Source organism: Nicotiana tabacum, chromosome 23, assembly GCF_000715075.1.
Source record: "Nicotiana tabacum cultivar K326 chromosome 23, ASM71507v2, whole genome shotgun sequence".
NCBI lineage: Eukaryota > Viridiplantae > Streptophyta > Magnoliopsida > Solanales > Solanaceae > Nicotiana > Nicotiana tabacum.
Genome location: NC_134102.1, coordinates 6,354,176 through 6,380,192, shown reverse-complemented (window position 1 = coordinate 6,380,192; position 26,017 = coordinate 6,354,176). Strand labels below are relative to the sequence as shown.

Here is a 26,017-nt window from a genome sequence, read left to right as displayed (position 1 = left end):
TGTTTTATATATAACATTAACAAAGGAAAAAAAATTTAATTTTGGGATAATTTTGGCCGTAACAACCAAAATAATATTTAAACATAATATGTTGTTATAGCTATATAACAATCATTCATTATAAACTTAAAAAAAATATCTGAACTACAGATGTTGTCATTGAGAGGTTTGATTGTATATGGTTGAGCTTATATTTTATGGCATACTAAATTAAGACATGTTATTGTCTCATATAAAAAGAAAAAATAATGTTAGGTTTAATATCTGGCTTAGACTCAAACAATATTGACAAGTGTGAAATTTGTTCTCAAGCCAAAATTACTAAAAAGACTTATTTTTATGTAAATAGATAAACTGAAATACTATACTTGTGTGTAAACCAGTTATTTGGTGATAGAAATTTACATCCTTCAAGTCATTGGTAGGACACTATGAGCTATAGATCTAAGGCATGACCTTAGCTCTGAAACATCCTTTACATCTATTGGATTCATTTTGGGATTCTTGATCCAGATTTTGGCTTTGGCCATCACTTGACTTTGGGCTGCCAATGGAATTTGATCTGAGAGATAGAGATTCAAACATCTGTAGCTCTACAATTTCCTTGCCTTCACATATGATCTTAACCTCACAGAACTCTGGTGCATTTTGCAATATCTGATAAGCCGTCCCATTACCTCTTCTTGACATCATTTTCCTATTATCATAGGAATATAATTAATCAATAAGATTAAGAAGAGAAGCTTAAAACTGATGGAGAAGATGAGTAGTAGTTTAAGTGATAGTAATTTTTTCCCTTCTCATACTTGATATTGGCTTTAGAAGTACCAAGAATCAGCTTTCTTATGTTGCAGATAGGAATAAGATCCAGTATAGCTTTGCCTTCCATGTCACTCTCTATAAGAATTGTATCCACTTTAACCTGTTCAAAGTGGCATGAATATCATATACATTCAAACCTCTCTGTAACAACCTCCTTTGTTCCGAATTTTTTTGGCTGTTATAGCTAAGTACTGTTATATAAAACATATATTTTAACATAACATGAAAATTAATTTCATAAAAAGCTAGTGATGCTGTTATAGAGAGGTGCGACTGTACCCTTAGAACTGTTTCTTGGTGGCAAAGCCAGAAATTTCTTTAAGTATGCTCAAAATTTAATATATATGTATAAAAAATAGTATTTGACCTATATACGTAAGATAATTTTTTGGCAAAAGGTGTTCATTAACGTTGTTTCTGCAAGTTACTAACTTGCTATAAGCAAATATGAGAAATTATGTGTAGTTTATTTGTGCACCTTGAAAGCAGTGCAGATGTCAACAAACTTTTTAAGGAACTGCCTCCTCTTGCTTCTTTCTTGAGCCATGTACTTCTCCTTTTGCTCTTCATTCACTTGGCTTATTGGAATCATTCCCACTGTTGTATAATAAAATTTGGAAAATTTATAGTGTACAGTAAACTAAATTAGATCTAAATTCAAATAATTTCTCTCTTCATAAAGGTAAAAGGATCAAAATACTCTTTTATTGAATAAAAAATTTTAATTTTACTCTCTGTTATGTTTTAGGGCCATACATTACCCTTGCCTTTAGCAAATTGTCTCGCATGTCGTTACCCTAATAGAAATCTAATCTAAAGTATCATAGAGGATAATTTCAAACTATAGTCAAGAGTCACGAGGAAAGTTTGGATTTTTTCACCGAAGTATATTGACACGTGAAATCCACTCAGTTCAAGCTAGAACTAGAGCTCTTTTAAAGTCAACGGCAAATACGAGGCTATTTGCTTAACAACAAGGGTATCAATGGCGCCAAAGTATAATGAAGGGTAAAATTTTAATATTTTGTAATAATAGATAGATAAATTTGGACAATTTCACTTTTAAGAATGAAATAAGGGGCAAAAAGAAGAATCAATACTCTTTAGAAGGATATAACAAGGATTTCTGTCTTTCTTAAACTCCATGCTAAGTAAAAACCACCAAATAAAATGAAGCGGAGGGAATAACTATATAATAAAGGATTTTATGTATGTTTGATTTGTGTGTGAGAGAGAGAGAAGAGAGAGAGAGAGCTTACAAGGAGTAGGGATATATTTGGTTTGAGGGAAGATAAGAATAAGAAAAACAATGGCAGAATTTGGATTGATTACACCATGTTTGAGAGTCCAAAACAGTGCGTCCATACTTGATTCTTCTTGGCTAATATTCTTGTTCCAAACAGCAACATAAACAATATCATGAATATCTCCTCCTTTATTATTAAAATCAAAGGAAAACAAACTGGCTTGATCCATTTCACCTTCACTTCTTGTACTGTTCAAACGGACCAAACCCCCATTATTATGATCCATTTCAAACATATAACTTGTAGTAGAATAATAAAATTTCTCATCTTCTTCTTCAATCTCATTGATCAAAGTGTTTGTGTTAGTTTGTTGACTTTGACTCTCATCTTTGCAATTGGACTCATATTCACCCTTCATTGTTTCTGTCTTTGTGGTATCTTATTTGCTTCAAAAAGATTCAGTTGTTTGAAAAACCTCAGACAGAAAAGTTTAGGACACAGTTTGCTATAAAGTGAGACATTTTTATCTTATGTACTAATGTCCCTTGTAATTAAGCAACCACTTAATTAAAAGTACCCCTCATTTTACTTGTGATTTTTGGAATTATAAGCAAGATATTCCACTGAATATGCTTCATATATCAGCTGGCTGTTGATATGATGTCACTACTTATCATGTAAAGTGCTTTGTTAAACAATACTCCCTCTCTGTCCCAAATTATGTGTCACTTTATACTTTTCGAGATTCGAATCTGATCTTAATCTTCGAACTTCTCGTTCTATGAGACCCAAGTCTCGTTGTTCTCGTTCTAAGCCACGTCTTAACCTCGTTAGAAAGCGTCATCAATATTTTTCTAGTGCTTCAGTGGGCTTTGGTCTTTTTTTGTTATAGGTATATATTTCACCAGTTCGGAAGATAAATTACCAGTCAATGACATGTTCGTTAAGGAGGGCAACAATAGGTTAGCAATGGCAAACAAATAATAATTAGGTTATGGTAAATCCTCTAAAATGGATAAACTTTAACTCCTTTGAATTAAGGGGATGTTGATCGAGTGATTAAAAAAGAGATTGCACTATTGATTTACATATAACTAAAGGTAACCCGTTTAAAGAAAAACGAAAGGTGAAATACATAAGTGCTTTGATTGAAGTTTGTGTTAGGTATTGTCGTGATTTTCTTACCATATTAATTTGGTTTTCCTATTTCTTGAAGAAAAGGACAATATATTTATCATAATTGGATTTTCCTTTTTGCAGAAGGAAATTATAATTCTTTCATGTTTGGCTAGTCCTTTTTCTTGTAGGAAAAGTTTTAAACTTCTATAAATTGAGGATCCTTCCTTCTCATTCATCAATATCCACAATGTAGTCATACAGGGTTTGAGAGTCGTGTTTAAGGGAAAAGCTCTACGGGACAAGTGTTAGTGCGTCACTTGTGTTTGCTTCTTCGTGAGGTTATTCTCTCGATATTTTATACTCTCTTTTTATATAGTGGATTGCTCATCTCTGCCGTGGACGTAGGTCAATTGACCAAACCACGTTAAATGTTTGTGTCTCTTTTGGTAGATTTCGATTTATCGTCTTTCAAGGTTTGTTTTACTAACTCTCGCATGACACCGGATTATTTCGGTCCTAGCACATCTAATTCGTAGTTGGTATGCATAAAAAAATATGAATAATTAGTCAACTGAGAAGACAACATATGTTAATCATTTTAATAAACCAAACTTAAGGAATAAGTGATGTGAATGATGTCATGAGTAAAAGGTTTTAAAATGTGGGAAGTTATTCCGATAGTGACTTCCAAAAGAATATGCGAAATAGCTACCAGAATCAAGCAATAGGAAATTGTCTAAGGTCAAATGCTCGTTGTATACAGTATGTATATATAATTCCTCTTGATTATTAAAAATAAGTGAGATTAGTTGAACAGTGTGTGAGAATCAAAGATGCTTTTTGACAATAAATCTAATGGATTCTTGTACTGGAATCCTAAATACTTGCACATTAGTTTTTTATATTAATCAAAGCATAACTAGTATATCCTCGACGTGATGTTTCATAAAATCTTGCTAGCTATATCCTCTATTAAATACTATACTAAAATATAGGGATAGTATATAATTACAGATATATATTCAGAATTCATAAACTTTAAATCATGTTTGCATCTCTGCCTACCGTAACAAGTATTAAAATTTTGCCAAAGATATGTGTCACTATGCTTGAAATTTCCTTGGCAAAGGATGTAGGCGATACCAACTAGTCGGCCTAAAGTATAGTATTGTTGTTACACTTATATTAGGTCCAATTAAGAATAGAACTACAAGATTTTGACACCTATAGTTTTAAAGGAATCATAATTTTCTTTAAAACGCAAAGTTACTTATAACCAATATTTGAATGAAATGAGTTTGAGTAAGGTGGATATATAAATGACTTTGTGTCGTGGATATCAACTATTTGTTGGATTTTGTAGAATACTAGTTGTTTAGGTGTAGGATAAGTCTAATATTTGATTTAATAAAATATTCAGTTCTTAGTTGTAGTAAGAGTTTAATACTTTTGTAAGAGGAGTTTAATATTCTATGATTAATGAAAATTTAAAGACAGATTTTCAACTTTTTCGCTGCTCGCATATTTTTCAAAAATTCATAACACAATTATGGGTCGAAGCATACTAAGTGACTAAAAGACACCATACTAAAACCAAGAGGAACAAAGTGTTTTTGCTTTCTAATTAAGACATTCATACACATTCTGCACATTTGAATGCCTCAAGAATGAAATGAAAATCATAAGATACAACATACAACAAATTAAATAAAATTTCCCATTTTGGATCCCTTGCCTTAAATTTCTACTATAGTTTTTATTTTTACAATTTTTTTCATGTCCCTTCAATATTTCCATTAGATGATTCTCCAATTTCTTCCTCTTCTTGTTCCTTTTGACGCCATTTTTGCAGTTCTCCTTCAACTACCAATTTGGCTGCTTCAGCCATTTCTGCTGTCTTTAATGCTTCTTGTGTTGCAGCTTCAATATCTTCTTTCTCTTTTAAAATCGCCTCGAGTTTCTTGTTTGCCTCATTTTCATTGGCATTTATGCTCTCCACTTGAGCCAATGCAGTTTTAACTTTTATTTCAGCATCATTCTTGGTTATTTCCACTTTTCGTTTCATCTCGTCGAATTGCTCAATTGACAATCTTATCTTCCCATTAGACTCTAAATTATGTTCTTCATTATTATTGTGTATCTTATCATCTGCAAGTTTCTTTGCTGCTTTTGCCTCTTCAGCTTCTTTTAATGCAACTTTTAGTCTTTCTTCTGTTTCTTTAGCTGTTTCTTGAGCTGTTTTTGTTTCTTGTTTGAGTAATTCTGCCTTCTTCTTCATCTCCTCTGCTTCCTTTAAAAATTGATCCGCCTCGGAATTCAACTGTTGAATTCTTGAAGGTAAATCATTAGAATCTCCTTCTGCTTGTGTTTTAGCTGATATGCTTGCTTCAAGTTCCTTCTTGCTATTTTCAAGATCCATTTTCAAGTTTTCAACTACGGACTCTGCTTCCTCTGCTTTCTTTTTAAGGTTACTGAGGTCGCCTTTTACACGTTCTACTTCTAGTTGAAGTGAATCAACTAGCGTTCGGAGTGAACTTTCCTCTTCTGCTATCTCGTTCAACGCCTTCTTTGTAGCATCGAGCTCTGCATTTGCTTTATTAAAAGAGTCCAAATCCAGGGCTCGGACTTCATTTAGTTGGTCTTGTAAGACGTGGATCGCCTCATTGGTTACCTCGAGTTTTTCCAGGAGGTTTTCGGTTACTAGTTGAGAATCAGGGTCCTCTTTGAGAGCCCTGATTTTGTCTTCAGCTTCTTCTTTAGCAGTACTAAGGGAATGAAAGTGAGCTTCTTTATCTGCAATAAGTTTTTCATGCTCATCTTGTGCTTGGAGAGATGCAACTTTTACTTGGCCTAACGTTTCGCGCAACGTATCAACTTCTTTCGAGAGTTTACCTAGCCTCTCTTTGTTGATGGCCGCATTATGTTGCGCGTCTGCAGCTTCTTGAAATGCAGCTAATTTCGCTTCCAGGGCCGCGTCAAAATCCTGACGAAGATTTGTTAGCTCTTGTTTTGCTGAATTTAGCTCGCCTGAAGATGTTCGATATTGTTCTCTTTCAGCTTCCACATTCTGTTTCCAAGCATCAGTGCCAATTGGTGGCTTGTTTGATTTCTGTTCTTCGAGTTCGATGGCTCGGGCCTTTGCAGCTTCTGTTGCCTCAATGGCTGCTTGTTTCGATTCGCATAAAGTTTCGAGCTTTCCAGTGAGTTCTTGGAGAGTTCTTTTGGCCTTTTCGAGTTCGCGGAGAGCATGAGCTTTTGTTGTCTCTGTACTTCTTATTTGTTCTTTGAAACTGTCTAGTTCTCTCAGGGCTAAGTGAAGCCTACTTTCCTTCTCTAGCACCCTCTGTGAAGGAGAAGAGAAGTTGTTATATGACAATTCAAAAATAAATGCATGATTCTCAAAAGTTCATTTTGTAGGAAAAGATAGGATTTGAAGTATAGCATATATTGGAAAGAGATGGATGATAAATATATGTCCTAACTTGTGGCTATAGCAAGACCATTTCACATGCGCCATAGATTTAGGGCGAGCTCAATTGAACTTATTGCTTTCGGCTCCAATTGAGTATATCTATATTGGTAAGATCCTTCAAAAATATCGGTGACTCTGTGTCGGATCCTTCAAGAATTATTATGCAATTTTGGAGGTTTCGAAATGGGTGTGACCAGTGATGAAATCAGGAATTTCTCCAAGGGTATTCAAACTTGAAAGAAGTAAAAAAAATTCCTCAAGAAAGTGTGTTCGATCAATATATGTTATATACATCTAAAACTTAATATCTTACCTATATATACTGTGTAATTTTTCGACAAAGGATATAGGACAATGTAGCTTCGCCCTTGGGTGGGACGGGTATTTTTGGAGGATCCGATCAACATAGATGTGTACACATGCTAAAATTATGGGTTCAGAATTTAAATTTGATGGGTTTAATCTTTAGGTTCTTACCATTCAATCCATTACAATTTCAAAACTATAGGTTCAGAATTTAATATTTTATGAAATCTAAGTAACTTTTCACATATATATCCATGCTCTGCATTAAAAATTTTGGTTCAGTTGAATCCATTCGCCTTCATACATATAATAAGGTCACATACCTCTTCAATGGTTTTTGATCTTTTAATGGTAGGCTTAGCCTTAGGGGAAGAACCAGCTTCTCCAAACAAACTAACAGCTGCTCTTACAGATTGAAAAGGTGCTCTTGTATCAATTTCTCCAACCTCTGCTCTTGGGGAGCCTGTGCTTCCTGCAGTTTTTGGAGAACCAACAGAAGATGGAGAGCCTGTGGATTTTGGAGAACCTGAGGCATTTTGCCTCCCAGTTCTTATACTGAATCCAAACATGATTTTTGTGGTTCTATCTCTATAATTTTCTCCGGCTAAATTCTGCAATAAAAAAAAAGATGTATATTCAAGATTATGAGATTATATAGTTTTGATGAAAAAGAAATATTCCACTATTTTGTTCTAAATGCCACATAAAGAATGATTTCATGATCGTAATATGCATGCAGTGACGAAGCCAGAAATTTTCTCAAGAGTGTTTTGAAAGAACTGAAAAAAATCTCCCATAAAGGTGTTCAATAAATGTCATATACTTTTAAAACTTAATATTTAACCTATATACACAATACAATTTTCTCCTAGACCATCCTTAGAATAGTGTAGCTTTGCCCTTGCATGCATGCATGGAGTAGGCTAGTAGCGTACACGAATTTTTGCGTACGCAATGTTGGCATACTGTCATAATTCGACTTGTAAATGAGTTTGGTTCTAGGAATATATTGATTTTAAGCTTTTACTTTCTATCTCATATTGACATTTATTACTTCAAAGCAATGTCAGGCTATTGTATATACACATACACATATATATAAGGAAATTGTTTTTGTAAAGTGATGCCGAATGACACCTTTTTCTAAAAATCTCTGATCTTGGCTTGTCAAGAAAAGCTTGATAATCATTAAACTTTTATGCAAACAATAATTTAACGTTAACTACGTCTCAATCTCAAACAAGTCGAGACTATTGAATAATGCTTAATTAACATATGGTAAATAATATGCACGTAAATGTAAAGAGATATATAGCTAGCTCACTTCTTATTCATAAAAGAGAAGTCAGGATTCCAGAAAATGTGATCTATTGCAATCAACTTATTGTATGTGTATATAACAACTCTCAAGATTGTATCCACCTTGTGCTATAAACAGGAGAAATGTGAGAGCTTTTTCAGGTCTATTTCCCTTTTATATTTTCAAGAAAATGATCATAGGCTATGAATAAAAAGAAGAAGAAAATAAGGATGAGGTAGGTTTGAATGTTTTACTAATTTGCTTCTCTTTGTTTTGTCAAGAAATGGCATAAAACCAACTTTTTTTTTTAACATTCTGTAACACATGAGGTCCAAAATGTTTCTAATTTCATTTTTCTATTTTTATTTGCTGTTCTTTCGGTGATTAACACAGACATTCATTCCCAAAGTCTTTAGAGGTTTCTGCGGATTAAACGCAAAGATATATGGTGATTACAAGGTGATTATTCCCCATCATCCAAATGTATGTTAAACGAGAAATTTTATTTTGTGTCTCACGTGCTATGTCATACTTATGTGAGGCTCCCATATTGCTTGACAAATGGACTCACGGGTCCCACTTGATTACTTTATTAATAGATAAAATTAAAAAGGGTAACTTAAATGTTTATACTTTTCTTAGTTATAAGATGCTTAAATTAAGGACCAAAATAAGTAACATAATAATAATAATAATAATAATAATAATAATAATAATAATAATAATAATAATAATAATAATAATAATAATAATAATAATAATAATAATAATAAGATATCTGTGTTGAGAAGCTTAATGTATTAGGAAAGAGTAGGTCCTGCACGAGGAAATTATACAAGATATAACAGGTTATAATTCAAGTAGAAAGAAATGATGTACTTAAGATTTCAATGTGTTTTATATTTATTATGGATTTCGTCTTAATATAAAGATTTTTTATGAAATTTTGAAGATATAACCAGAAGAATATTTGTAAATGGACTAAATAATCACTAAACCCCATACATCACTATTCGGAAGGATATAAAATATATGAATTTAAATTCTATGCACAAAATTCAATTGCAGGTAATTTTTTGCTTGCAAGTATAAAATTGATAAAGGGTTCAAATTCATGCTTATACTATGCGAAATAGTTTAATTGTCCTTTGTAATGCCTTTAGTCCGTTAAATCCTTACCATTAGCAAAACTTTTCTTATTTTTCCTTGCCATTAACGAAGCTCCAACTTGAAATTGTTAGACTCTACTTATCCAATTTTTTCGAGAAAAAAATTCAAATTTATCCCTCAACTTTATATCTATATCCAAAAATTAATTGGATAATATTTTTTCTCTAATAGCGAAGGTAGTATTAGACCAAAAATTTGACTAGAAGATATAATTGTTCATTTTCGAACAATACAAACAAATTTGACGCTTTTGACTTAAATCTTTACACGTTACTAGCTTTAATCCATAAGTTGCACAATTTGGAATTTGGATTCTGTGGGTAGCTACAAATTTTCTTCCCTCAACCACATCAGTACAAATAAACTAACACTAGTGATAAGAACCCATTTAGAACATATCCAAATATTTCCTTATTGGCAATATTCTACTGATCGAGCCAAAAGAAATTAATTACGTATACCAACGAAAGATTACTAGTGCTCGCGGGAGAAAGTTTCAACGTACGATTACTGTTTATTGATAAAGTAATTAGTAGCCTAAAGTCAAATTTTAATAAGGCTTTAATTATCCTATAGTGAATCCACCCGATGCAAGTTTAATCCAAATAAATCGGACTACTGAGTTCTTAATACTAAATATAATTAAACCAAAAAGAAAAAAGAAAAAAGAATGAACTAGAAAGCGTTACATAGCAAAATAACAAGCATACGTTGATTCAAGTTTCTCTATCACCATCATTCTTCAACAACGTATTTCTATAGGTTTAGCTCAAGAAAATTAATCAAGTTTACACGTATTTACGTGTTCTCTAAACTTAAAATAAATAATTAAAAATGTCAATTCTCTAAAGTTTAAACTTTTAGATAAATAAGATTGCATGACCACTAACACGATATCATGTCATCTTTATTTGTTGTAGTAGGTAATCTACCCTTATTTTATACCAAATAAATATAGGTAACTAGTATTATCTATAGATATCTTTTGAGAGTAACAAGACTCTTTTCTTCTTCCTTTTCTTTTAAAACAATAATTCTGTCAAACCCCCGTTTTACCCCATATATAAAAGGAATTAACGGGCGACGGGTGATTGTAAGATTTATTACACGCGTGGCTTGGCCACATTTCTCTTAGTTATTCTACACACACTGGACTCACCTATTTAAGCTTTTACAACACAAGGGAATTGAGAAATTAAGTGCAAGAAAGGGAAAGAGAAAGGCAAGAAAAGGCAGAGGGAAAATTAAGAGAGAAACAATACAATTAGATTTATGGGAAAAGATAGTAATTACGTTCCTTTATTTGAAACAAAGGGAGCAAAAGGACGTAAACTTTATTGGGTATATGCAATCTCAGTATTAATTGGAATACTCTTTATATGCTTTCACAGAGTGAGTAACGTACTGCCAATTAAAGGAAGATGGGGTTGGATTGGTTTGTTAATGGCAGAAGTTTGGTATATATGTTACTGGATTATAACTCAATCACTTCGATGCAATGCTGTTTATCGTTATACTTTCAAGGATAGACTTTCTCAGAGGTATATTTTCTTTTAATTTATAAAATACCACTTAAAGATAGGAAAAATTTATTACTTCCTTTCATTTAATGAATTATTGTGTGGTAGTTTGACCGAGAACAAAGATAGACTAAATTGTTTCCAAATACTTCCACCATTTTTAGGCTTCTTGTGTACATGACACTATTCATTGCAATTACTCCGTTATTAAAAAATGACATATTTTTATATTTGCAAATAATTAACGGTATACACTATTGTTTAGTCTTTTTTTACTATTACTAATAATATCAAGAAGATGGGTGCACTACGACGAAGAGGTGGATTTAGGATTTATATTTGACGAGTTCAACTTTTAAGTTCTATTTACCATAAACTTTTTACATTTCGAAATTATAGGTTCAAAATTGAATTTTTTTCTTGCACGATTTCAATGTGTTTGATTTTTGAAATTTTGAATGGATAAACCAAATTTAAAAAAAAAATACTTAGTTAAAACACAACGGGAATGCTAAACACGAGATTTGAAACATTAAGCTCAATTCTAGAGAGGAAATAAAAGGAAAAAATAATAAGATAAACATGAGATTTGAACCTTTAACACCACTTATAAAGGTGCACCTAATAATCGTTATACCATAGAATTCTTTGAGGGTATACGCACATATATATATATATAAGTAATTTTTCAAAAGAAACAGGAGTTCACGTACATCATGCTTCTCCACATAGATACGCCCCTGTATATACAGATCCGAAGCTACATTAGACGAAGAATGGTTAGACACCCTTTGCAGAAAAATTACATTTTATCATATAGGTTAAATGATACTACTACGTGCTTTTTATACGTACATATTAATCTTTAATATCCTTAATGAAATTTCTGTCTTCGCCATTGTCTATGTACAACATGCAGATTCAGGGACGAGGAGCTACCGAGTATAGACATATTTGTATGCACAGCAAACCATGTGAAAGAGCCACCATCTATGGTGATAAACACAGTTTTATCTCTAATGGCTTATAACTATCCACCTCAGAAGATGAATGTTTATATCTCAGACGATGGTTGTTCTGAGATTATGTTCTTTGCTCTCTTTGAAGCTTCTGAATTTTCCAAATATTGGTTGCCATTTTGCAAGAAATTTAAAGTACAAACACCTTCACCAGCTGCTTATTTTTCAATGAATAATCATGAAACTCATGAATTGTTATCAACTGATGAGTTTATTTCCATCAAGGTAACATATATATATTATTAACTCCTTACAGTTTTTTTCTGCTATTATATGCTAGTTTAACTTGATAAATTGTTAATTTATTCATAGAAAAATTCACATATATTTAATTAACGGATTTAAGTTTTATATATATATATATATATATATATATATTGATAGTGTAAAATTTTTTTTACGTTATTAGTGACTTTTAATCTGTGACAGCATGTTAATTACCACTTTTATTATATTACAAATTAATGCTTATCAAAAAATATACTTGTAATTACATAATAAGTGACCTGATAGTGTAAATATTTTTTACATCATTAGTCACTTAAACCCTAAATTTTTAGTACAGGAACTTATATGTCAGCTTGGTCTAGTGGTATGATTGCAACACGCAATATGTATTAGGAGCACGTCAAATGTTCGAATCGTGTAGTTGACAAAAGACAGATATTTAAGTGGAGAAGGGTAAAGAGGCATATCTATTATCTACCGAGTTTTGAACAGTGGGTCACTGGCCCTTTCTTTCTGAATCAAAACAGATTAATATCGTTCTTAACTTGTTTTTGTCTATATGCCTAACTTACAGAAGCTATACGAAGCTATGATTAAAAGGATTGATGAAATTACAAGGCAAGGCCATGTCCCTGAAATGCTGAGAAAACAACATAAAGGATTTCGAGAGTGGAATTTCATTTCAAGCAAAGACCATCACACTATCATCCAAGTAAATAAGCGTTTTTTCATTCTTTTCAAAGAAGTGAACATAAAGTTTATTTGATATTTCTACTGAAATATTTGCTTCAATTTGTTGCAGATATTAATTGACAGTAGTGAAAATGTGGATGTGGTAGGACAAATTTTTCCAACTTTAGTATACCTGGCAAGAGAAAAGAGACCCCAACACCACCATCACTTCAAAGCAGGAGCCATGAATGCCTTGGTAATTAACTTGCTCTCTTTTAACTTAGTTTTTTTTGTTTTGTTTTGGGAAGAGGAGCCTTCGGGCAACGATAAAGTTGTCTCCGTATGACCTATGGGTCACGAGTTCGAGCCGTGAAACCAACTATCGATGCTTGCATTAGGATAGACAGCCTACATTACACCACTTGGGATACGATCCTTCCCTGGACCCTGCGTGAATGCGGAATACTTTGTGTACCGAGTTACCCGCTTTTAACTTATTTTTTAGTTATATAAACTAATGGTATGAAGATGCTTTTATAATATCAATGAAAATTTAACTTGTTATATCAGATATGTTATTTCTTTTAGCAGATTATCAATTAACATTTATCAAGAGATTTACTTGTAATTTTCCATTGAGTTTAACTAGTACATCCATTGATAATATAAAGAATTTTTACGTCCCATTTACCTATTATACCACTAACTTATCTTATTTTCAAGATTACAAACTCCATTAAATTTTTTATGGAGGGTTACTTATAAATATCTTCCGGATAATCTAACAATATAAAATCTTCTTTATATTATCGGTTGTATATAAGTTAAACTTTGAACAATACAATGACCTAATTAATTGTGTGGATTATTTATATTGTCGCCGCATAGAACTTAAACTATTTTAAGTTAACAAGCTTCACACCAATAAAGTTCTTGTTTTTTTTTTCCTTAATGTCAGACAATTTGGTGTAACCATTATTTGACTCTTTGAAGAAAAAAAAACATGAACAGATAAGGGTGTCAGCAAGAATAAGCAACAGTCCTATTATTCTGAATGTGGATTGTGACATGTACTCAAACAATTCAGAATCAGTGAGAGATGCCTTGTGCTTTTTCCTAGATGAAGAACAAAGCGATGGCATTGCTTTTGTACAATATCCTCAGCAATTTAGTAATATCACCAAGAATGATCTTTACAGCAATTATTTACGTGTAATTACTGAGGTAAGAGCTATATACCAAGTTTGAGATAAGTTATTGTAATTAAAGAACCCTATCCCTATATAAAATAATACATCTAATTACTATTCCTTCTGTTTCCGTTTACGTGAAGACTCTATTTCCTTTTTCGTATGTTTAAAAAAAGAATGTCTCTTTTTAAATTTGGAAACAATTTAAGTTAAATTTCTCATTTTACTCTTCATAACAAGTTTATAGTCACACAAATGTTATGACATGTTTAAAACCACAAATTTTAAAAACCTTACACAATCATACAAGTATTAGAGTATATTTCAGACTAGTCTACAAGTTTTAAAAGTCTTCATTTCTCTCGTAAGCAATGACGAGCCAAACTACGTCACATAACTTGGAATGGAGGGAGTAATTAATAAGGATTCATATACAGTCAAAACATCTCTATATCAACGTCGTTTGTTCCGATATTTTTTGGTTGTTATAGTAAAGTGTTGTTATAGAAGACATATATTATTACATAATATAATAATCGGTTCCGAGAAAAACTTGGTTTTTATAGTGAATAACTGTTATATAGAAATGTTGTTATAAAGAGGTCAAACTGTATCTGATTTGTTATTATTTGGTGATTGTGAAGGTAGAGCTTCCAGGATTAGATGCAAGTGGAGGACCTTCGTACATTGGTACTGGCTGCTTTCATGGGAGAGAAGTTCTGTGTGGAAAGAAATACTGTAAAGGATCCAAGATAATAAATTACTATAAGAAAGAAGTGGACAACAAGAGAGAATACAAAGAAACTAGTGATATGCTTGAAGAAACATGCAAAATTCTTGCTAGTTGCTCATATGAAGAGGGCACTCAAGGGGTAAAGAGGTAATTTTCCTTAATTAATTACACCCCTTTAAGACCCCCCCCCCCCCCAAAAAAAAAAAAACCAAAGAAATCAAAGCCAAATTAAGGGTGTATTTGGTATGATGGAAGATGTTTTTAGAAGTTATTTTCCGGTGTTTGGTTGTCAAAAAGTATTTTCCGGAGAAAATAAATTTTACCAATACTCTTAGATTTTCTAACCATAGAAATGCCTTTTGCATTGATTCCATCTGCAGGTAGGATTGAAGTATGGTTGTGCTGTAGAAGATGTGATTACTGGATTAGCAATACAATGCAGAGGTTGGAAATCAGTGTACTTCAATCCAGAGAGGAAAGGCTTCTTAGGTCTTGCTCCAACAACACTTTTGGAAACTCTAGTACAACATAAGAGATGGGCAGAGGGTAATTTTCAGATATTCCTTTCAAAATACTGCCCTTTCATATATGGCAAAGGAAAAATCCCACTCAAACTTCAGATTTCATACTGTAGCTTCTTGCTTTGTGCTGCAAATTGGATGCCTACCTTATATTATACTATTGTCCCATCATTTTGCCTTCTCCATGGCATCAGCTTGTTTCCAAAGGTATGTCCCTCTAAGAAATAAGTGTCTATATATTATATATATACATGTACATATGAATGCATATGTATGTATATGTATAGGCACTCTTTATCATTGTATGTATATGTATATGCACTCTTTATCCTTGTTCGATACTTGTGATAGTTGTGACACTGGGTATTAGGCATTGTAGACAGTTGTCGTCGTGTTTAGACCTTGTCTCAGATATTACATTTATAATATTGGTTTTGAGACTATTTCTGCTTTCATATTATATCATGATTCTGTTAAAGATTTAGATAATCTGTTTTACTTATGGTTGTTTGAGTGTTGGCTTGCCTAGCGAGGAGGTTAAGCATCATCACGACCTTTAGTAGGATTTTGGGTGAATCCCACTAAATCTTTAAAGAAGGGAAGCCTTGGTGTAACTTGTAAAGTTTCTGCCATGTAACCAGGAGGTCACGGGTTCGAACCGTGGAAACGATCTCTTGCAGAAATACAGGGTAAGGCTGCGTACAATAGACCATTGTGGTTCATCCCTTCCCCGGACCCCGAGCACAGCAAGAGCTTAGTGCACCGGGCTGCCCACTAAATCTTTACCAGAATCATGATATATTTTGAATGAGCTGTCATGTTTATTTCTAAGAACTAAAAATTGGGGACAACGATAACCTAATACAGTCATATAGTAGGTTAGCGAAATCCTACATAAAGAGAGAATGACTGGCAGGCAACCTTGCAGCAACATTTATGTATGTTCTTCTAAGTATAGTAAGCCATTTAATTTCTGCATATACAGTTGTCAAGCCTCTGGATGCTACCATATGTATATGTTGCCATTGCCACTACAACATATAGCTTACTAGAACATCTATGGTGTGGAGGCACATTGAAAGGATGGTGGAATGATCAAAGACTCTGGATATACAAGAGATTGACTTCTTACCTATTTGCCTTCTTTCAAACCATCTTTACATTGGCAGGGTTCGTCAAGTCAGGTTTTGTAATCACAGCAAAAGGTTCAGATAATGAAAATGTCAGTCAAAGATATGAGCAAGAAATCATGGAGTTTGGCACTACTTCCTCATCGTCAACACCTATGTTCAATGTTTTAGCAACCATAGCAGTGTGGAACCTTTTCTGTCTTGGAGATGTCATGTTAAGGGTTATTATGGATCCACATGAGGCTGCAGTTATTGTAGAATCTCTTGGTATTCAGATTCTTTTAACGGGGTTAATAGTAGTTGTTAACTTGCCTTTATATGAGGGGCTTTTCTTGAGGAATGACAAGGGATGTATGCCCTTTGCTGTCACCTGTAGTTCTCTTGTCTTAGCTACCTTTTTGTATCTGTTAGCCAAATACTGATCATGTCACACTTTTCAGTTATCAGTTCATGTATGTACTCTGTTGTACTGTCAGCACCACTGTATGTAATATAAAAAGTTGGGCGTTCCTATATATATAGTGACGAAGTGCCATAGCTGTGGAGTCCTCAATGTAAAAACTAATGAACATTCATTTATTGATGATGGAGGATTATGTGACACAAACGAGCAGAAATGCTAACTATACGGAATGTTAAGGGAAACAAGTGTTTGCTCGATTTTCATGGTATTATTAGGTTATTGCTTATATGGTTTTACATAATGGATACAAGCATTCAGATACCTCACTACTTTTGACGCAATGTGGCAGAACTCAGCAGGCATGCAACTGTGCAGCAGCTAGACGTAAATATAGTACAAACTATTCCAGTTTCAAAGCGATGAACGTGCCACCATCCTTATAGGCCTGCAATATGCAAGACTTTATGATTAAAGACACATTACTTGAATCAAATGCAATCTTTACATGGAGCTGATTGCAGTGAGTAAACTGCAGTGTAAAGACTCTTATCTAAGTTTAGGTAACTTCAACTCAAACTATTTTGAGTTCGCTGATGTTTCTAGGAAATTTCACCAAATAATTATTCCCCAATCAGAATAGAGGTATCAACTTTGAAAGACAATCACGCGTGTAGAACACTAGAACTTTTATCCAATCATGGACTTCCTCTTTCATTCTTCATCTTGTGTAGAGTTGACTATATTTATTTTAATTATAATCAAAGACGGAAATGACTTCTTCTTTTTTATAGTTCCTGAACCTAGTAAAGCAAAACATATTCCGCTGCAAGCACCAGAAACTGTAGGCCGTATTTGGCATAATGAAAAATTTTATACAAAGGGAAGTATTTTCTAAAATCACTTTCTACTGTTTTATTGGACATAAAGGTTTATGGCATCTGCTCGCTAAGGAGGTCATGGGGCAAAGCATTTTGACTGGTCTTTTCTGTAGATGTGAAAGAGAGTGAAAAACAATTTTAGCATGCTAGAGAGAACTATAGTTCTCAAAAGATGCTTTATTCCTCACCAGACAAAGAAGAGCGAAAAATATGAGTTGATTCCTGAATTCTGTCCTGCACCACTAGGGTCTAAGATGTACGTGTACGTTTTCCTATGATAATACAAATAAGCTCTTCAAACAAAGTTCCGGTTTATACTTACAATGTTGAGTTAAGGTTCAAAAGTTCAGGATGCAAATTTTCTGAGCATAAAATACAGTGACTGGATCATTTATCCCACCAGTTTCAGATTTATGTTTGGGGTTAAGCAAAAGCACTTGTAGCAAAAAGGATTAGAAAAAGAGAAAAACAAACTTGTGGCAAAAAATCTAAAGAGGTTGAATAAGCCAATAAATCATAAAATTCACTAAAGAAAGGGATTACATGAGCTCTACAACAAGAGCAGATGCGCCTCCTCCCCCATTGCAGATTCCTGCAACACCAAACTTCCCATTCTTGTGCTTCAATACCTGAACCATAGTTACAATTGTGTAAGACAAAAACAAAATACAGCAACTTTGTGCCGATACTATTTAGTTGTCCATTACTACAACAATCTATCAATATCCATCAATAAATATATGGTCAAATCATATTTAACCAATAAATAACACAAACTGGACAAGTCTAATTGCTTAAGCATAATAGTTTGAGAAAGAATGTAATTGCTTAAGCATAAGAGTTTTAGGAAGATGCGGCCAACATACCCCTAAAAGAGATACCAGGATCCTAGCTCCACTGCACCCCAAGGGATGTCCCAATGACACAGCTCCACCATGTGCATTTAGCTTTCCCTGACAGCGGGACAATATTATAACAGGATTGAGAAAGAGGACGTGATAAAATTGGAAGAGGAATTACAGATTTCAAACAAAATTAGCACATTTCTTTGTTTTCTCCAACTAAATTTGCCACAATAAATTCGCTACATAAGCAGAGAGTAACAATAAGCAACTATTGATTTTCCAAAGGGAAGGGTCAAAAGCAAAGAGCAGAGAAATTGGAGACTAACGGAATTGAGATTGAGCAGTCTTTTGTTGGCAAGAGCCACCACCTGCGAAGCAAACATGATAAATTATGGCCAAGCGAGAAAAAAATACAAATCAGAAGGCATAGTACAGATCCTTACAGAGAACGCTTCATTTATTTCATAATAGTCAATTTGAGATGACTCAAGGCCAGAATTCTTAATTGCTTTTGGTATTGCAAGAGCTGGAGCTGTTGTAAATAACTCAGGTGCCTGCCCAGTAAATCTTGTCAGACAAGTTGCAGTAAGTTGTAAAACTCAGACAACCAAAAAAAAAAACATCTCTTCTACCTGAGCTGCATCTGCAAATCCTCTGATCCTACCAATTACTTGCAATCCAAGTTCAAGTGCCTTTTGTCCACTCACCAGAACTAATGCTGCAGCGCCATCACTAGACTTACAGCATACAAGAGGTCAAAATAAATCAAATGTATGCGCCTACTTTCTACATCTAGCAGCGACAGCGTTAACACAGGATTGTTCATGAAAAATACTAAAGGAACACCAGAAGCAGGTTCTCATTACTATCATATGTTTCAAGGACGCCAAAAAAAGCATGAAAAGAAATTTGTCGGCTGTGGCACATGCACGTGTGCTGAGGCAGAGAAAGAGAGACAGAGATAGAATACCTTATAATGGAAGCATTGCCTGCAGTGACAGAACCTCCATTCTCCTTGAAACTTGGTCTAAGCTTTTTTAGTTTGGAGGCATCAAACTAGCAAAACAAAAATGAAAAGAGGTTTGAACGTAAATAAGTGACTCAGCAGATCAAGGGATCAATTCCATTATTGGAAACCAAGCATGGACGGATAGAATTTTTGTCAAGAATGTATGGAAGGAGATAGGGAAATCAAGTATGTGTGTTTGACACTGTACATGGGAAAGAAAACCACCCGTGAAAATTGCCAAAATTCTACTGCCCAAGAGTATAACTGACTGGAATTAGATTAAAATGGATAAAGAACGTTTATCAATGACATTCAGAGACAGCTAAATTGCACATTGAAGCATTATTTTACTATAGAGTATTAGGCAAGAAATAGCTCAGGGATTTTCCTATAGCTAGTCAGATGCAGTTTCCCACATTAAGGGGTGAAAATATGCGTAAAGGATAGATAAAAAGGTAAAGCAGATTAAAAAGATTCGATCTACGAAAAAATAATCTCACATGGAAACAAAAAAAAAAAAAAGTAAGTACTATACGTCAGTTTGTTAACGAATCTGGTTCACCTTTATTAAACCTTCATCTTTATCAACATATGTAGATGGTCTTCCACTTCCACCAGAAATTTCTACCTGCACGAAACATCAAAACTTTAGTCTAAACTCTCAACTTTCTAGAGCATCATTTATACCTAAAAAAGGAATGTAGAATCTCACCGGAACTATTTCCCACACAAATGCACCACTACGTTGTGCAGCAATTCCTCGCTCAAAGCTTTGAATAGCGTAAGAATCCTAGAGAAAGAAGATAAAGCACAGGTAGAAAATTCAATAGACAATCATGTTTAACACTACGTTTTCACAATTCTAAGGCATTTGCTTCCAGAAAACAAAGCAGCTCTAAGCTCTACAATAAAAACACCCTTATAGTACTTCCCAGTTCCCACAAAAGGAAAAGTAAGAAAACAGGAGGCAGGAACACCCCCGTGAGAAAGAGGTTGATAACAAGGAAATTACATGTTTGTCCTTTTGATTGGTCGTGGAACTTTTTTTTTAATAGAATAATAATTTTATTGATTTGGGAAGAGCACCCGATACAAGAAAGATACTAAAAAGTAGAGTACCTAGACAAACAGGTGGAGATGTATTACTAAAAAGACCAACTCATGAACAATGGAGAAAGGGAAAGGTCAACAGGCAGAAAAAGAGAGGAATGCTGACTGCAAGTTCCTAACATGATTCATAGACGAAGAGAGAAATCTTGAAAATTTGAGGTAGCAACAGATGTTACCTGCTGTTGTCTTGTGATTTTATACTGATCAGCACATAGTTCTGCACAGACGCCCATCCCGAAATCATTATAGGCATCCCAGAGTCCATCTTTTAGCATGCCATCTACTATAGTATCATGACCTAGCCGCGACCCCTTCCTATCGAAATAAGTAAAATCAGAAATGGCAAATGGTTTTTACTGTATGTTATACAACAACAACAACAACAACCCAGTATAATCCCACAAGTGGGGTCTGGGGAGGGTAGAATGTACGCAGACCTTACCCCTACCCCAGAAGGATAGAGAGGTTGTTTCCGAAAGACCCTCGGCTCGAGAAGAAGAAAAATAAACAATAGACAATATGTCAGTAACAACAATAGAAGATAAAAAATATTAACAACATCATAAGAAGTAGAAAAATAGATGTAAAAGCAATAACTATAAACAACAATACTACCATAGAAAATAGTGAGGAAACTACATAAACCACGAAACAACAACAGGCCACCCCCCGGAACAACCCTAACCTACAACCCTAATGCTCGACCTCCACCCCTTCCTATCCAGAGCCATGTCCTCGGAGATCTGAAGTCGCGCCATGTCTTGCCTGATCACCTCACCCCAATACTTCTTAGGTCGTCCTCTACCTCTCCTCGTACCTGCCAATGCTAACGTCTCACACCTCCTAACCGGGGCATCTATGCTTCTCCTCCGCACGTGCCCGGACCATCTAAGTCTTGCTTCCCGCATCTTGTCGTCCATGGGAGCCACGTCCACCTTCTCCCGAATATCTACATTCCTAATCTTATCCAGCCTTGTGGCAGCCATTCTCAAAATGGAGCTTCCTCAAAGCAGACCAATAAAAGGAAGAAAGAGAAAATCTTTAAAGAACGTTGTCTTTAAACGATCAGAGAAACAAAGATCTTTCAGGTGATTATCTATAGGAGTCCTCATGTAAGATCCAATCCAGAATATAAAGAAACAGCTTGATTCACAGACATAAATACATATATTTGAATGCAACGGTGTAGTGTCTTCCACCAAAGATGCCTATGACATGAGGGGCTGGATGTAAAAAGCTACACTTTAAGGCATCGCAAACTTTAAAGCATGCAAATCTTCCTGGAGAACCAAGAGACTAAAGATTGGTTTCTCGTTTTCACATAATTAAGATAATTTTGTAATTCACATAGGATGGCTTTACAGCCACAATAGATTAAGGATGTGAACATTATCGATGGAAGAAAGACAGAAAACACTAACACTTGAAGAGTAAGTGATTTTACTCTTTCCTTTTGCTTCCTCCCTCTTTTCTTTTTTATTCTTTTTCCTTGGGAAGTGAGGCTTTCTTATTTTATTATTATCCAGATACATACAATTATTAGAACCAAAAATCAAACCTTGCTTGAGCTAGGTATTTCGGTACATTAGACATGCTTTCCATGCCACCAGTCACAACGATATCATTGCTTCCTGATTGTATAGTCTGAGCTGCAATCATTGTTGCTACAAGAAACATAAACATGTCAGGAAAAAGCGGGGGGAAAAAAGTTTGATAGAAATCATCGAAATGTATATATAGTGATCCCACCTTTAAGTCCCGAAGAACAAACTTTGTTGATGGTCGTGCAAATCACTGAATTAGGAATCCCGGCTCCTAAGGCAGCCTGTCTAGCAGGGGCTTGACCTAAGTTTGCACTGAGAACATTTCCAAAGAAGACCTCTTGAACAAGGGACGGGTCTACATTTGCTCTCTTAAGAGCAGCTACAGGCGTAACAAACACGGGAAGTTTACTAACATAACCAACAATGCTAAATGGACATTAGATAAGTAATGCAAAATTTAGCTATCCATTAATCTCACCTCGGATAGCTACAGAACCAAGCTCTGTAGCAGACAAAGACGAAAGAGAACCAAGGAAACCACCCATTGGCGTTCGAGCAACACCCACAATGCATACATCTGGAATTTCAAACATTCCGTCATACATACATTTTTTGGTGCTAAAAATCAGATCTTTATGATCACTTTATTAATTGCTATACCAGTACCACTAAATAATAGATGAAACAAAGCATGCCTAGACAGATAAATATGTACATATATGTTAAAGACTTCTAACCAAACACTAATAGCACCAAACAACTGTCTTTGGCCGAATTTGTTTGTCGGAGATCAGTTTTACAACCCGTCACAAATGTGCTTTTAGTTATATGGCCCTTTTTAAAGGAGATCGATAAAACATACTCCCTCCGTCCCAATTTGTGTGGCACTCTTTCCTTTTTAGTCAGTCCCCAAAAAGAATGTATCTTTCTATATTTAGAAACAATTTAACATTTGAGTTTCCCCATTACCCTTAATGAATTGATTTAAAGCCACACAAATGTCTAAGGCTTGTCTTAGACCATAAATTTCGAAAGTTTCTTTTCTATCTTAAACTACATGCCTAGTCAAATGGTGCCACATAAACTGATATCTTTGTAGTATGATCTCCTCTCATAGATAAGACTAAAAAATAACAGAGATCTTTTTGTAGCACTTTGCCCCTCTTTTTATTTATTCTTTTATTATTTCTGAAAGTGAGTCAAAAATAAAAAGGATCATTGTCTTCTATTCAAATTGTAACTGGTTATAGGAGATCATTTCCTTTGGTACCATTACAATTCAACGAGTCAACGAAATTTAACCATAAAAATTGTGATTTATAGTGTTTATGTAGCTTCTAATTATGTAAATTTTTATTTTTAAAAAAAACATAAATTCAAAGGTAAAATCAGAAAGCTGACTCTCCTACTCCAAACCCACCATTCTTACAAGCTATAAATAAATAAATAATTCAAATTCTGAAAAATCCATGAGAGATTTAAAGTTAAAAGGGAAAGAAGAACCTCGAGGTTTAATGGAATCATTAACCATCTTTGCCATATAGATTTCTCCAAAAATGATCCGTTCAAGAACAAGAATCAAAGATGAATACGACCCAAGTGAACTGATTTTGAGCCAAGATAAAGTAACGAACAGAGGAAAGAGCTTGATCAAAGATGAATTTTAAGGCCGTGAATAAATTTTTTGCAATAAGTTAATTTGAAGTTTCAATCAATTGTATTTTGTATTTTATGGAGATAGAGCTGCTTGCGCATAATAAATGGTGTCAGCAGATGGAGTAAAAAGATTAGCAATTGCATAGAAGGGCGTGTCCAAATCGATATAGCGCCGTTATTAGTTTGGTTACGTCTCTGGTGCTATCAATATTTATTTGGAGCCCAGAACCTAAACGTGCTTTTTTTTTGTCGCGTAGCACAGAAATAAGTGTAAAAAAAAGAGTGATTTATCCTTATATAACGCTCTTCTAAAGAGCGCTATATATTAACGGACGTTTTGAAAGTTAACGTATAGCGCTCTTTTAAAGTATTATACATCTATAATGCTTGGGCCCACCAATAATCTCATGCATTTAACTGACATAACAATAATTTAAATGGGTATAGTGTCTTTAAAAGAGCGAAATACCTAAAAATAATTCAGCTCCCCCGAGCTAAGCATTGTCTTATTTAAAGGCGTTACGATTTTACAAAAATCCATTCAAAAATATTCGTAACTCCTGTTAAAAATTTTCTTCTTGTTAAATTCTCAAGCATTTTTTTATAATGTCTGAAGAGCGAAAAGTAAGGGTTTCATTATATTTGGGGGTGAGGTTGTGGTGACGAATAACACTGTGAGCTATAGTTTATCTCCACAGTGTCATGTTAAGTTGCCACTTACAATGGAGTACGATACATTGGTATCGTTGTTATGTAAAAAAAAATGAGTATGAGGAAACGTTTGGTGAACCTTAAAGTAACCGGAAGATATCTGTATTTCGTCACTCCGCAAGGGGTTGCTTGTTACGCTAAGTTTAACATCGACGATGATGAAACTTTGAGGGATTTTTTGAGGACTCCAGATGAATACCGAAAATTTCTTGTAATAAAAATATTGGAAATGTACGTCAAGGTCGAAGACGTTCGCAATAGTGAGGTTGAGCATAGTAGGGATAACCCTCAGTCGTCGGGTGGTTATTCTGGAGCAGTTTTTGCCGGACAGGTTCCGGTTGAAAGAGTTTGGTCTGATTTAAACTTATCACCACGGGCGAATGAGGAGCGAGGAAATAATTTCTCTCATGCTTTACATAATCCACAAGACGAGTGGTAAACTTCAATTTTCTTTAGTGTTACGATATATATTTTTGTTGTATTGAATTTGTATTAACACTCATATATTCCACCAGGGGTACCGCCCAGATATGACTTTTACAAGTTATGAACCCACGCCCAGTTGGAATATGCGTAGTTCTGGTGTGTTGGATCATGGTGGTCCATCGGGGAGTCATCACCAACAGGATAATGTCCATCAAGGAATGTCAACACATTACGACTTGTAAGTGAAGTGATACAGATATATGGAAAGTATTTATTAATTTGAGTAGCTTATTATTTTATTATTTGTGCAGTAAAAACGAACAAGTTGAACCACCTGTCCTGAATCAATTGCCCGAAGACGATATATTAAATCGGGATCTGGCAGATACACAGAGTGAGGAAGAGAAGAGTGATTATGACAACAATGCCGATGATTCCGGAGACGACACACCCTTCCCTCGTGAGGATGGTGATGAGGAGGAAGATAATAAAGAACCTAATTTGACGAGAGAGTATGCTCCACCCCCGTTAGACTAAGAGTGTATGAGTCCCAAGTGTTGTTTCATTCAAGGAAGATTCCCTACCTTGATCATTTGCCAAGTATGCCGGATGTGGATGCTCTCACAAGGGATTCCCTACCTTGATCATTTGCCAAGTATTCCCTACAAGGTTGTTTGTCGCAGATGGTTTACGGGTTGTCATTGGATGCTGCGTGCGAGCAAGAAGAACACAGGTCTGTGGAAAGTGGGTAAATATATTCCCACCCACAGATGTGAAATGAACACATTCAATGGGAATCACTAGAACTTGGATATTGACTTGATTTCTCTTGTCCTTATTCCACACCTTGAAGCGTCCATAAGGTATAAAATCAAAGAGTGCATTACATCAGTCCACCAGGAATATGGCCATACCATTACCAAAAGAAAGGCATTTCTCGGGCGCAAACGTGCGTTTGAAATTATTTATGGTAACTGGGATAAGTC

The 26,017-nt window shown here is 34.5% G+C and overlaps 3 protein-coding genes and 1 pseudogene across 3 annotated transcripts; 1 reads left to right on the top strand and 3 right to left on the bottom strand.

Moving 5' to 3' along the window:
- Positions 1 to 314: 314 nt before the first annotated feature.
- LOC107794174 (uncharacterized) lies at positions 315 to 2,624 on the bottom strand. Its single transcript, XM_016616637.2, has 4 exons — positions 2,082 to 2,624; positions 1,301 to 1,419; positions 807 to 922; positions 315 to 697 (listed from the first exon to the last, which is right to left on the bottom strand). Exons 1-4 carry the CDS (start codon positions 2,485 to 2,487, stop codon positions 445 to 447), a joined length of 894 nt encoding a protein of 297 aa, XP_016472123.1. The 5' UTR covers positions 2,488 to 2,624; the 3' UTR covers positions 315 to 444.
- Positions 2,625 to 4,806: 2,182 nt separating this feature from the next.
- LOC107794172 (WEB family protein At5g55860-like) lies at positions 4,807 to 8,565 on the bottom strand. The gene is made up of 3 exons (XM_016616635.1): positions 8,291 to 8,565; positions 7,290 to 7,577; positions 4,807 to 6,531 (listed from the first exon to the last, which is right to left on the bottom strand). The coding sequence occupies exons 2-3, from the start codon at positions 7,533 to 7,535 to the stop codon at positions 4,963 to 4,965; spliced, it is 1,815 nt and encodes a 604-aa protein (XP_016472121.1). The 5' UTR covers positions 7,536 to 7,577; positions 8,291 to 8,565; the 3' UTR covers positions 4,807 to 4,962.
- Positions 8,566 to 10,708: 2,143 nt separating this feature from the next.
- LOC107809703 (cellulose synthase-like protein E6) lies at positions 10,709 to 16,879 on the top strand (annotated as a pseudogene).
- A 224-nt stretch (positions 16,880 to 17,103) lies between these two features.
- Positions 17,104 to 23,895, bottom strand: LOC107809709 (acetyl-CoA acetyltransferase, cytosolic 1-like). The gene is given in 14 exon segments (NM_001325842.1): positions 17,104 to 17,297; positions 18,274 to 18,359; positions 18,597 to 18,683; positions 18,902 to 18,943; positions 19,019 to 19,129; positions 19,208 to 19,307; positions 19,546 to 19,631; positions 20,147 to 20,212; positions 20,297 to 20,374; positions 20,871 to 21,009; positions 22,253 to 22,358; positions 22,444 to 22,617; positions 22,717 to 22,815; positions 23,742 to 23,895. Coding segments are annotated over 14 exon segments (1,245 nt in total). The 5' UTR covers positions 23,779 to 23,895; the 3' UTR covers positions 17,104 to 17,263.
- Between the last annotated feature and the right edge of the window lie 2,122 nt (positions 23,896 to 26,017).

Coding starts and splice junctions, on each gene's coding strand:
- LOC107794174 (XM_016616637.2), bottom strand. CDS start 2,487: ATGAAGGGTGAATATGAGTCCAATTGCAAAGATGAGAGTCAAAGTCAA. Junction 1,420..2,081: donor CAAATATATCCCTACTCCTT/GTAAGCTCTCTC, acceptor ATTATACAACAG/TGGGAATGATTCCAATAAGC. Junction 923..1,300: donor ACATCTGCACTGCTTTCAAG/GTGCACAAATAA, acceptor CACTTTGAACAG/GTTAAAGTGGATACAATTCT.
- LOC107794172 (XM_016616635.1), bottom strand. CDS start 7,535: ATGTTTGGATTCAGTATAAGAACTGGGAGGCAAAATGCCTCAGGTTCT. Junction 6,532..7,289: donor GATCAAAAACCATTGAAGAG/GTATGTGACCTT, acceptor TCTCCTTCACAG/AGGGTGCTAGAGAAGGAAAG.